General features: G+C 42.2%; 1 protein-coding gene across 2 annotated transcripts in view; it reads right to left on the bottom strand.

Annotated features, from left to right (window-relative positions):
- LOC138296104 (zinc finger protein 75A-like) overlaps nt 1-12883 on the bottom strand; it is a 333312-nt gene that overhangs the window by 157586 nt on the left and 162843 nt on the right. Inside the window, exon 4 of one of the 2 annotated variants that reach the window (XM_069234959.1) lies at nt 7032-7157. The exons of the other annotated variant lie outside the window; for it this stretch is intronic. Coding sequence (XP_069091060.1) covers nt 7032-7157 — 126 coding nt within the window. The remainder of the gene's footprint in view (nt 1-7031; nt 7158-12883) is intronic. 2 annotated transcript variants of the gene reach the window in all.

Genomic DNA, 12883 nt, shown 5'->3' on the forward strand with positions numbered 1-12883 from the left:
TGGGTAACGGCTTTTGAAGAGTATTCTGGAACTAACATAACAGATGACACTTCACTAGGTTTCATATATATTGTGGGGTTGTCCAAAACAAACTCTTTACTGGAAAGACCTTCACAGTCATATTAATGAGGTGTTAGGATAACATTGTTGGTGTTGCTGGGACTCTGGGGGAGAACACAAACCCTATACATCAATCAGCTAGAGTGTTTTTTATGTCAATGATCGAGACTGCAAAATCTTTAATTGTGTTACAGTAGAAGTAAAGTGAACGTCCTAGCACATCACAGTGGTTTCAAAGACTGGTGATTTCTAGCTATGCAAAACTAACACACAATCTCAAATAACAGAAGAAAGTACTTGAGAAAAGTGGATACTATGAATCACTTATTTAAAACAAAACAAACACTTGCACTATCTCTCAGTAAGATTAGGAGGACTAAACCTATTTGAGGAATTGAACTGTCAAGATGTGACTGAATGTGGATGCTTCTAGAGTAGATCTGAAATTACAATGACTGGTGGTTGCTAAAAATATAGTTGTTTGAAACTGGTTAATAACCTTTTTGTCGTATAGAGCAAGAATAATGAATAGGTGGGTAAGGAGAAGGGTGGGTTATGTTGGGTGGGGACAGATATTGGCATTATAATGAACAAAAGAGCTAGGCAAGTAAGTTAAATCTGCTTCGTTTTGCATTCAACAATGTTAAAAAAACAAATATTAAAAAATAATGCATAATCTCCATTCTTCAAATTTGCTATGATGTTACTAACACTCACCAGATTCCCAGAATGTGTTCTCTGTACAGGGGAAATGTTTAAACCCTTCAGGTTAGTTGCCTTTTCTGGCAAAAAATCAAAAATATAAATCTGTGACTCTATGGAGTTTACTAAATGTCTCTCTTCTATACATTTGATATGAGAGAAATGAACAATTCTGAAACATACTGTAAAACTATAGAGCCAGGGCCTGAATCACAAAGGGCCTTCTGCACTCGTGGGGAAGTCTCCACAGACTGGGTGGAATCTCAGCAATGAGAATCTAGTTGTGGAGATTCCACCCCAAGAGTGGAGACTTCCCCATGACTGAGGGGTCTCCACCACGAGTGTGAAGGCTCTTTGTGAATCAGGCCCTCTGTGTTTTTAGATATTTCTGAAATAAAAGGCTATAAGAACCTACAACAAATAACAAAATGTAAACTAACCTGTAGGAGTACTTTTGAACTTGAAGGTTTCACTCTAATATGAACTATTCTGCCATTGTGTGGTTGTGTCTAGAATTGTCTCTTATCTCATTTCCTTTTTTCCCTCCACTCTGGGCGTCGTCAACCATTTGGTGCTTTGTCCATCCCCTTATGATATGAGACCCATGCCTCATGAGTTTGTCGTATGTTGTTGCCATCTTCAGAATCTTTTTTCCTCCTTGGTGGCCTCTCTAGTTTCTTAATTTGATGACTTCTGTCGATATTGCATCTTTTGAGCATTCATCTATTCAAACCTCTTCTGCAGGAATGGTCACATGTGAATCCAGAAAAGCATTGAAGCTGCAAAACTACAGGTACATTACATTTTTCGTTTGGCAGGAACTTATTTTCTTTCTGCAGAATGAATCCTTTCTGGTTTCAGGTGCTGTGCTTTGCTTATTAAGTGGTATTTCCGTCACCTGGGAGGTTGAGTTAGAGTGCGAGTTTGCAAAAAGATGTTTTAAAGACCCTCTGCCCCACTTGTGTCTCTCTACTTACCTGTATATCCTCACAGCAGTGTTTCATAATGCATGTGCTTAGGACCAAATAGCTGCCAAGAGGATGCTATTTTTCGAAATATTAGCAAAGAATGCTAGTGTTGATTATTTCTTCCTAGCTAAGTATACTCTTGGTATCGTCTCCAATGTCATACCAACATTCTTGTAGCAAATTTAGAATGTTTAAATTATCCATCTTGTAATGGTGCCCTTTGTGACTGGTGTCTCCTTATTAGCAGGTGCAAATGATACAAAGAAATGGATCCTTTCCTACACAGTTTTATTCCTGTATGTTACACATTATTGCGCTCCTGACTCCTAGTGTAGGGCTCTTTCTGCCTAGCTCCTTCTTTACTGGAAAAAGGCTGGCAGATGTATTGCCTGGTTAACATAGGTAAGCAAAACGATCTTGGGTAGGATTGTAATTTAGACCACCGGTCCTTGTGTATGTGCATCTATGGCTTTTGCACCATAATAGCTTGAAGCTCATCACAATGAACAGTTAGTGAGATGGAATTTAGAAAGGCAGTTTTCACTGTCAAGGAATTTTAGTCCTGTCTTTGCAAACATAGGCCCTGATTTAGATCTTGGAGGTCTTACTGCCAATCCGCTGCAGACCTGAAAACACCTTCAAGTCAATGGTGTTCCGCTGGCCGTATTTAGATGTATTGTGGCTGTACCGAAGGCAGCCACAACAGAGGACTCTTCCTAGCAGTCAGACCGGCAGGCTCCCGCAGAAACTATGTTACAGCCCTGCAGGCAGTGTCTCGGCGGCAGATTGCTTACGGAAGGAGACCATTGCTGGACTCAGTGGATATCAGACAACGCCACTGGCTATGGAACAGATGTAAGTCCCACACACACACACACACGAGCACACAAGGCATATTGCCATACAGCAATGATACAACACACACAGTATGGACACTGCTCCCACACACAACATAACCATAACATTCAACACAATGACACACTCATCTACACAAACACACATACAAGCACAACTACACACATCACGACAACCACACAACAAAACTCACCTAAATGTGACACACAGCAAGACAACCAAACATACACAACAATATCAAACCCACATGCAAGTGGCACACATACAGACAACCCATGCCTTGAAAAATCTACTCACCCACTTGCTGTGGTGAATCATATTTTATCAGGTTAGGCTTTTTTTTAGAACCTACATGCCCCTTCTGGCAAGTTGACCAAGAACAGGTGTTCTGTTCAGTCAGAAAGTGAAGGAGCAATTAAGACGCCCTTAAATGTTGTTTTTGTCACATTTGCTGTGTGTTCAGGGACAGAGGTCAGAAGTGAGTTTGTCTTCTTGTTATTACTTTTCCTTCTAACTGCAGAATTCCAGGATTTTGTAAGGTGAACTGTCTGACCTGCTGTACAAGGTGTGAAATGAAAGGCTGTAGAAAGTCAGATTGTTCCTAACACACAACATTTAAATAACTAAGTCAACTGTAAAAACATTACAAAATATATTTCAGCAGTTGTGAAAGACCATTTTTGTACTTCTGTGTGATGAAAAAATATTTTAATTGGATGAAAACAAAACAGAACACTTTACTTGGTAATGTGGCAAATAATAAATATGTTTTCTGAAACTCAGTTTTCACAGATTATTAATACGCTATATAGTTTTACCTCTAAAGCTTCAAGTTAGTGGGAAGGTGTTTGACATTTCTTGGAATTTTACTGTCTGTAAATGGCAGTGTGCTACCACATCATGCTTTAGTAATATATTTATTAAAAGTACGTTTTTAAATATAAACTGATGAACAATCCTATCCTAATGGCAAAGATATTATTAAACTAAGAGGCAAGTCATGGATCATGTGTACCCTATATTTGGGCTAAGTTTATTATACATGGAGCAAACGTTTAATCTATTTAATCAAATAAAAAGTTGTTTTTTTTGTTTTTTACAGCAGAAATGTTGAACTCACATATCTGAAGGTGCACTCATATGGGAGAATGAAGAAAAAAGGTGACTCTCTAAAATAAAATATTTGCCTAGAATCACACAATTTGAGATCCGTTTACGGGTCAAGTACATTACAGTTAGGTCGAGTATTTTATTCAAGTTACTCGACTTGCAGGTCTAGTAACATTTTTATGATTTTTTGAGGCCCGCAACCACTCACCCATTCCAGTCTCTTGGCCCCAACTAGCCAGTTGCATTACCCACCCACACACATACACGTACTGACTCACATAAACAACTCATAGCACAACATCACAGGTACATGTACCTTTACAATGTGCACACATGGACACAGTGGACGGGCGTGAATGTACCATCACAGTGATGCCAGCATTCATTTGGTAATGAATACAGACACCACAATGACAGTTGTGTATGTGTACGATGTGTCATGTACCAGCATGTCCCTGTCCAACACAAATGGTTTCCAGAGATATGCATGCCACAGGTGGCTTGGCATTAAGGTACTTTCAAATCTGTTTGGAGGTAAAGGTCGCTGGAGTTCCGCCATCAGCCCCAATTCTCAAGATCACCATCAAGGCGCCATCGGTGGGACTCAGGCGCTCTTTGGTCTATGGGACCGCCAACATCTAAATCGGGCAGGCAAACCGCCAAGGCGATGGACTCATTTTCCAATGGAAAAACTGCAGCGGGACCATTACTGCCAAGATCTAAATCAGGCCTTGAGTCTTCGGACGTTGTGCTAATACCCAGTTAAAGGTTTCACACTTGGAGAGGGTGGGGTGCAGACCTGGTTTGTGCAACTCTCTCTACCCGCTCTAGGAATGTCTTGACTACTCGAATGGTGAAGAAGTGTTTGAGTATGATACCCAGCAGGTACAATACTATAGCTACCAGGTGTACCTCAATGGATTTGTTTGTCATGTTTGTGCAGTAAGTGCATTAGGTATCCCACAACAAAGGTGTCCCTTGAGCAGTTTTTTTCCTCATACCCCAATAGGTGTATCTATTTAATTTTGCTGTATAGCATTTAGACATTGTCACCCACCTAGCCTCTCTAAATACCTCTATGCACCTTGGGGGAAGGCCCACATGTCCAAGTTCTTGATACTCAGAAGCCATGCGCTATGCTGAGGCTGGCTGGTTCTGAGTGACTAACCAGCCCCCACGCATATTTAGGAGATGCTGTTGCACAGGTATTCTTAATATTCTGCCCTTCACCAGCTAGACCAAGTTCAAGAGCAATGTTTGTCTGGCCAACGGTGGAGAAATTAGTATCACTGTCATAGTGGTCTGTTTGCACATCTGTAACACTAGAGTTTGTAGGATAATGGTATGCAAAGACTCTTGACCAATTTATCAGCAGGGCTTTCCCATCAGACTGCCAGTGGCGGTACCTGGACATAAACTCGGAGGCATTTTGAGTTTCGGAACGCCTAGAAGTCTATGTGTGGTGCCCACCTCTTTGGGAATATTGTCCAGACTATACCTTGGTGTAGCTCTCATTCATGTGAAACTCCTTCCTGTCTGCTTAGCCTGCCTGCCTCTACATTTTTTTTACGTCTGGTACGTGTACTGCCAAACGTGTTATCATTCTTTGTATTGCCCACCTCTAAATCTCTTCTACTAGTTTGGACAAGATGAAGGATTTTGTTGCTCCAATTTGTTCAGACAGGTAAAACATCACTGTCATGTTGTCTTCCTGTATTTGTATTTCTGAGATGTGTTTGCAGAAGGCTTTCAGAGCTAGAAACACAGTCTTAAGTTGCAGGAAATGTATGTGCTTTACTGCCCCTTGAGAGTTCCTGTGACCCTTTACACCCAGTCTCCCCATCTGCACACCCCATCCTGCGTGGGATGTGTCGGATGTGGAGGGGAATAGATGTTTGAAACATCTACCTGCTGAAATGTTCTCCTCCACCCACCCCTGTAATTTTCCTGTGGTTCTTGAAAGCCTTCCTTTCTTGGTCTTTAATGCTGGGGATGCATGAGCAAATACAGGACCATTTTCTGTGAAGGAACTAGGGTTTCTAGCAGGAAGCATGACTTCTTCCTCTATCTGTACCCCATAGGTGTGTGCAATTCTTTTGATAATGGCATTGTTCACCCAGTGGTGAGAGCTGTGATGGGTAAGACTCTATGCTCTCCTTTGGTTAGTTTGCTTCTACGTGTTCCTGGACCTCTTGTGCAGTGCCTTTCAACTTCACCATTTGCTGCTACTGCTTTACTTCTTCATAGAACTGTTCTTTGCCTTCTCCTAAAGCTATAAATTGGTTTGTGGTTCCAGGTCCCTTCCTTTCTCTTCCACTGTTGTGCTGTCTTCCTACTTTTTGGGAATTCTAAAATTCTTGAGGCATTCATCCAGTTCCTACTGAGATTGTCAGTGCTGTAGCTGGTTTACCCTGTGGATCTGTCAACAGGCACAGCTTTGCATTTTCTTTTTTCAGCGTCTCTCCTACCTCAAGGTTGATGTTTTGTCCCAGTCAGCATCCTTATGCATTGTGTTGTCACTGAACACTGCTCCTCCCTTACCTTAATTGTTCTTGGGAGGAATGTTTTGCAGTCTTTGCACCATTTAAATCAGTGGTTCTTGGGAGGCAGAGATAACATATCTTGTGATTGTCCTTCTGGGCAAACATGTGGTGACAGTTCAGGCAAAATTTAAAAGGGCTGTTTTTCATGTCTCGGACAGCAACCAACCCTCGAGTGTGCATTCTTCAATCCGCACGGTTGAGGTTGCAATGATAATACTTGCGCTTTGAGTTTCTCAGTGTTGTTTGGTGTTTTCCTGTCGCTGTTGTCAGAGGTCTTCAGTTCTGAAAGCAGAACAGCCCTTTTTTTTCAAGGTTTTCTCCCGTCCTCTAAAATGTCTTCTCCAGAGCAGTGTCCTACTTCTGAACCCAACTGTGGAAAAGAGAATCTGAAGATGGAGACCACATATGAGAAACTCATAGGGTGGGTGTCATGAGGTGATAGTCAAAAGCACCAACATTTTCAACGACACTCAAAGGAAAGAAGAAAACACTAAAATGGGCTAAAAGAGACTATTTCAGACCCAAACACTAAGTGGTGGAATAGTGCACAGCATGTAAATCCAAAAAAGATTCACACTGCAAAATGTGATGTTTTGGACTTGCATTATTACATCTAACCCTTCTTAAACATCTTCTGAGTTAGGAAAAATAACTGTTCTCTGTGAAATTCTGAGGGCTGACCCATTTTGACATTTAAGACAGTGTGCACTACTTATTCTATTAGACATTTCAAGTATTGGAAGATGAGGGGCCTGTTCTATACATAAATTTTAACAGTAAAGATGTGCCATACCTCCTTCTTCATCTGCACTGAGATCATCATGACTTTCTTCTTCATCTTTATCCTGGAGGGTGCTCAGATACTGGCTTTCTTCTCTATTTCTCATACACCTACCATCAGGGTTGTTAGTTCTATTACCTGTTTCATAAAAAATAATTAAATCATTTATTCTCATTGGAGATTAATTATTTTGCTTTTTGGCCCAGAATACATATTACACTTGAGAATGAAAAGGGCCATCAATGCTATCAAGGTACTGTCACCATCAGCAGGTGCCTCTCTGGCAAAAAAGGTCATGGCAACCCGCCTCTCAAATTGCTGTTTATCAAGCCTGCTCTCTAGGAATGAAAGCAGTGATTGTGCCATGAACAGAATACTGAAATGTTAAACTGATATCCATCTCGTTATCCACGACGTGGCAAAGCCCTATGAATTGACCACAAGGCAATATGTTTGACGACATTGAAAACATCAAACATCCCTCTCAGTTTGTTGCTCCTCTGTATGCTTTCTTGGGACGTTTCTCTGTTGCTCTCCAATGGATTCACAAAATCACCAGGTTTGTGACCAAAAATGTATTTTATGTATGTTTTAAACACATACCCAATTGCCCTGGGGAAGGGGCCTAGCCTCCTAATTGCAATTCTGTTTTGCATATATCAACTGCAAGTAGAAACCTGTCTAGCTCATATTCATTAGGCACATCATTCTGCAACTGGTGATTTTAAGATGCGACGTATTAGTACATAAATCATATTGCAAAATCAGGGTTCAGTTGCAAAATGGCAGTGCACAACTTGCCATCACTTTTTGCAACTTTAGTACATCTAACTTAAGAGCCTGACAGAGAACGGGAAATAGTTCAGTTAGAAATATCAAAAGGGAGAATCACAATAAGGAGAAAATTGACATTCAGTATTGTTACTGTGAGGATCTGGCTGCACTACATGATATTAATGTGAGGCCTTATTGCGCAGTATACTCACAAATACTGTCTTGGGTGGAGTCAGGTACGTTTACTTAACTTCAACCCTGGGTAGATGTGGTTACAAGCAGTAAGGCTTAGCAAATGAACAATGCGTAAAGCATTCAACAACACCAAATAAATAAATAGTCATGTAACCCATAAGAAATGAGACACCAATTAATAAAAATTGATTATATTTGTATTAATTTGTATAAGACCTTTATCATTAAAATCCACCAGAAGGTTCCAGAGATACGAAATTAAGGAGCAATAAATAACTTTTAGATATACCCCAGAGCCAACAAAAAGTTTGTAAACATTTGAAAAGTTTTAAACAAATAGTTCAGCAGCTGCAGCCCGAGCTGGGTGACCAAGTCTGGCAGGACAGAAGTCTAGGGGGCCAGAAAGCATACTTTGGACAGTACCATCCCCACCAGAGCGTTTTTACAGCAAGATCCCGACTTTATAGCATACCCACCATAGAAATCAATGGAGTGATACTGATGCTGGTTAAAAGATGCTCAAAGAATGCTTTGATTATGGTGCAGTCAACGAGGTGTCATTGTGAGTGGTCCTCAGTTTGCGGGTGAAGAGGGGCAAAGTTTCCCACAGAGATTGGGGGTCGTCAAAAACCTCTATGTTGCTGTAGCAGGCCAGGCAACGCTGACCTACTGGTCAGTCTACACCATTACTGGGGCGAAATTCTTAAATGGGAGCTATTGCCCCCTGGGCACAAAGAATCTGGCTCTGATATTACTCCCAGGTCTGGCAGACACAAGTGCAACTTTTGGCTATCTCAAATTTCTCCTCTTGGGTGCCCAGCAACTGGTATCGGCAAAACTTCTGTGGTGGTACAAACTTGTTGGTTTGGGCTCTTTCAGCTCATGTGTTCGTGGAGCTAGTACCAGGTGATCAGCCAACTAATCCCTGGACTCACAGCTGTAGGATGGTGCTGGGAATCAACTTTTCCCTGAGCCAGTAGCTGTAGGCACAGTCCAAAGTTTGCTAACTCAAAGTGCAGCAGGTGAAGTCCTTCCAATGGTGCAGCCTCTCTTTGTGCGGGTCCAAGGGCAGCTGGGTAGCCCTTCGGTCCTTTCTCCAATTTCATCTGAGGGTCGGGGTGGTGGGATGACATATTTATCCCAGGTAAGGGCCCCAGAGGGATCACACGGTCACTAGCCAATGTCCTACTGGATCCCTTCCTAGATAGTGACGAAGTTCTTGTGATGTGGGCATCTGGCTATCCCAGAATGTAACATTCTTGCCCTTTCCAAGATGGCACAACCCCTTCTCGATCCCCAGGTGCTTGGTAGCCCACCCAGAGGTATGGCTACCTGAGGGCTACACGCTCACAGTAAAACCAGTTTGGAGGGACGTGTTTCTTCTCTCTGGCACTGTTTCCATTCTGTCTACAGGAACAAAAGGCATTCTGCTCAGGGGTGCTGTGGTTGTCAGCCCATCCAAGGCGGCTTTCCTTTTGAAGATCGGGAAACACATTACCACACCTCACACCCACCGCACCCATCCCTTGAGTGGCCATCCTGCCAGAGGAGGTGACAACTCATTCTGTGGCAACTGCCTTTTTTCCTAAGCCTGGGAGTCATTCACACCTCTCCCCAGGTAGGCAGAAAGCTGTCTGGGTGTGTCTGCGTTTGTGAGGCCACAGGACTAGCAGAGGCACAGAGTGCTAACCTACTAAAAGTTGCTTAACATAAACAAATGACATTAATTTCGACCATCAAGTCCCATTTAATGCCACAATTATGTTGATACCTTAACTGGCCCCAGTTCGGTAAGCCCATTCAGAAGTTAGCCAGGTTGGGATCCCACCCAGTAACCGTGTGTTAGCCAAGGAGGCTACTAACTTTACCCATAGAAAACTGAAATTTTGGAAGTGTTGCTGTTAAGACATAAAAAAATACATGTCTTACTTCACAAAATACAGCTCGCTGCCATAGGGCTCTATAGGCCTTCCTTAAGGGAAACATATATAATGTTAAGGGCTAGGGTGGCTTTGCTATTGTTTTAAATGGCAAAGTCGAACTGGCAGTGACAACACTGTCCTCCCTGTCTGCAGTGGCAGGCTGGGAGCCATTTTGTACTTTGTCCCACACTGCGTGGCACAAACAGTGCTGAACCCTGATTTTGCAATATGATTTATGCCTTACATGCTGTGGGTACCATATACTGTGGGCTTGTACGTCAGTCCTTGCCAATTGAGGATATCCAATTCGACATGCAATTTGTATAGGGCTAAAACACTGGCACCTAGGTCTCGTTGACAGACGTCAGTGCACTCTGAGTTGAAAAACCAGCAGCATCAGTCCAAATATGTGTAGGGGAACATGCAAAAAGATGCATTTCCTTAGAGTTACCATGAGTAACAAGAAAGTATAAACTAATTAAACTCAGTGAGGACTAGATTAAATGGAAGAGTTCTACAAAGTAGAGCGAAAAAGGAAACTCAAAACGGAAAGACTGTGAATCTCAGGGATTGACATTCCAAAATGGCTTTATACATTAGTCCCTTATTACTGGTTCTAAAGTCTCTTTTTAGCATTTTTTTTCTCAACTTGTTATTATTATTTCAATATTTCATTTTAATTGCCTCTTCCATTAGCCGATTTTTCATTAATTTTCCCTTTATCCGTGTTTTGATCCAAGAGTATCTGGCTCCCCTGAGTGTTTCTCTTTTTGCTTTCTGCTAATGGTTTTCTATTTTTCTAATGTTCTTAAATTTCCCCCTTTACTTGACTTTTCAGATGTGTAACTGCTTCTAGTCAGTGCCTTTCTCTCATTTTCTCTTTTCATTCATTCTTGCCATACACTCTTCCTTCTCCAATGCCAAAAGTGTGCCATCACTTTCTTGATAAAGTGTCACCCTTTTGCCATTCCCTCTAGCTCCAGGACATTTATGCTCTTGGAGTTTCTTTTTTCAAGTTTATTATCACCTCATTGTATCCATTCACCAAAAGGATCCACTGTCACACTAGTTTGCTTTATTTCATGTGCTGTCAGAGCTCACTTTTTCTTTCTCCCTTGGTATATTTCCATTGAGGCCACATTATAATCCCTTTATCTTAATTTTGCATCTCAGCAACTTCATTCAGCTGATGACTGACGCTTTCTTGATCTCTCCAAGATGTTTTGCTCACTTTATCACTCGCTGGCCAAGTTATCATTCTTCGTCTTCTTAGAGGTGTCTTTTTTCCACTTTGTATTTTGCTTAATTAAAGAGACATACAAATCATTATGCTCTTTCTAGTAACCAGGAATGGCTGTTACTTTCTACAGTTACAGTTGATGGCTCTGCTTTGACCTTTTTATTTCTTTCATGAACAACTACTTTTTTCTCAGGTTTCTTTCTGCCTCTCTTTTATGCTTGTTTGCAGACTTCTCTCATCCTTCATTTTCGGGTCTCCCACCATGAACTCATTCTATCCATCCCCATTCCTACTTTCCTTTGCCTTCTTTATGTCCTTATTTACTGTATTTAGGAAATGGTGGCCTGGCTCTATCAAACAGAGAACCAAACTGAAACTTTTGTTTTACCCAGACCGGTTCTAGGAGGTTTTCTAAAGACCAGAAAGTGGGTCAGGTGTCTTACTTCCAAGGCTAATGATTTCTAAGCCTCTACTTCCTGATACCAAAAAAGTCTTCTGCTTTAACAGGGAGTACTTCTGTATTAAAAGCTAAAGTAGTGCCAGTAGATGTCCAGAAATCGGAACTGTGAGGAAATGGGGTGTATTATATGGTGTGGTGTGGTTATGTGACCTCACAATGAAATACACTACCAACCCCTTTAGGACCAGTCAGGTTTCATTTGTTAACCTTTAGCTCAAACCTGGGTAGCTGTGGCTCTGAGCAGCCAGGTTTACACAAAGGAACAAGTGCAAAGCATTTAAACAGCACCAAAACAATTGAAGAAATAGACAAGGCACTCACGAAATCCAACACCAATTTACAAAATGTATTTTATTTTAATGTATTTATTGACCAATGTAAAAGAAATGAGGGTTCCAAAGGTACAACTATCAAAGGGTTTACTTACAGTTACTTTAGGGGGCCAACTCCAGCAAGGAGCCAATCAGGGGGACCATTTATGTCCACAGGAACAGTTACCGCCTCACAATAAGTAGTCTTCAGTCCAGTTCGAATGGCACTAGTCCCTTGCCATTGAGTTCTAACAGAGTGACCCGATGCATTGGTTACAGAGTGCTGAAGATGCTCAAGGATGCTAAAGATGCTGTTAACTGGACTGGGGTCTTTCTGGGGCTTGGTCCACAGCTTGGTGAGGCAATCTTAGCCACAGTGGGCTATGCCAGTCGAGGTCCTCTTGAGCCTGGCAGAAGTCCAGTCACCACTGCAGTACCAGTCGCCCAGTACAGGGGTTTCGGTGGTTCCTTTGACTGGTGGTAACTTGCCTTTCTGGGTGACTCAGCTGCACTCAGGCAACTCTCCTGGGTCCAGCAGCGACAGGTGCAACTTCAGAGCATCGAGTTTTGGTCCTTTAGGCAGCAGAAGGGCGAGGAGTGACGGTCCAGAGATTTTAGCTACCAACTCACAATGCAGACTATCTCAGCTTTTAGGGGCCTTTGCTGCAAACAAGTGGTCAGCCAAATGACCCTTGGAGTCTCCTCTTCTGGCTGGGTCTCGGACAACTTCTCTATGAGCAAGACACAGCAGGCATGTCCTTTCCTTGGCTAGACAAATGTGCAGAAGGAGCAGTCCAACTTTAGTGCAGCCTTTTCTTCGCCAGGTTCTTGATGCAGCAGGGTCGTCCTTCAGTCCTTTGCTCCAGTCCAATAAGATCCGAGTTCCGGGTTCCAGGGGTGCAGTTCTTATGTCCAAAAAAATGCCCTTAGGTTTCTGAGGCAATGTGGAAGAGCTGCTGCGC

Source organism: Pleurodeles waltl, chromosome 5 (assembly GCF_031143425.1).
Source record: "Pleurodeles waltl isolate 20211129_DDA chromosome 5, aPleWal1.hap1.20221129, whole genome shotgun sequence".
NCBI lineage: Eukaryota > Metazoa > Chordata > Amphibia > Caudata > Salamandridae > Pleurodeles > Pleurodeles waltl.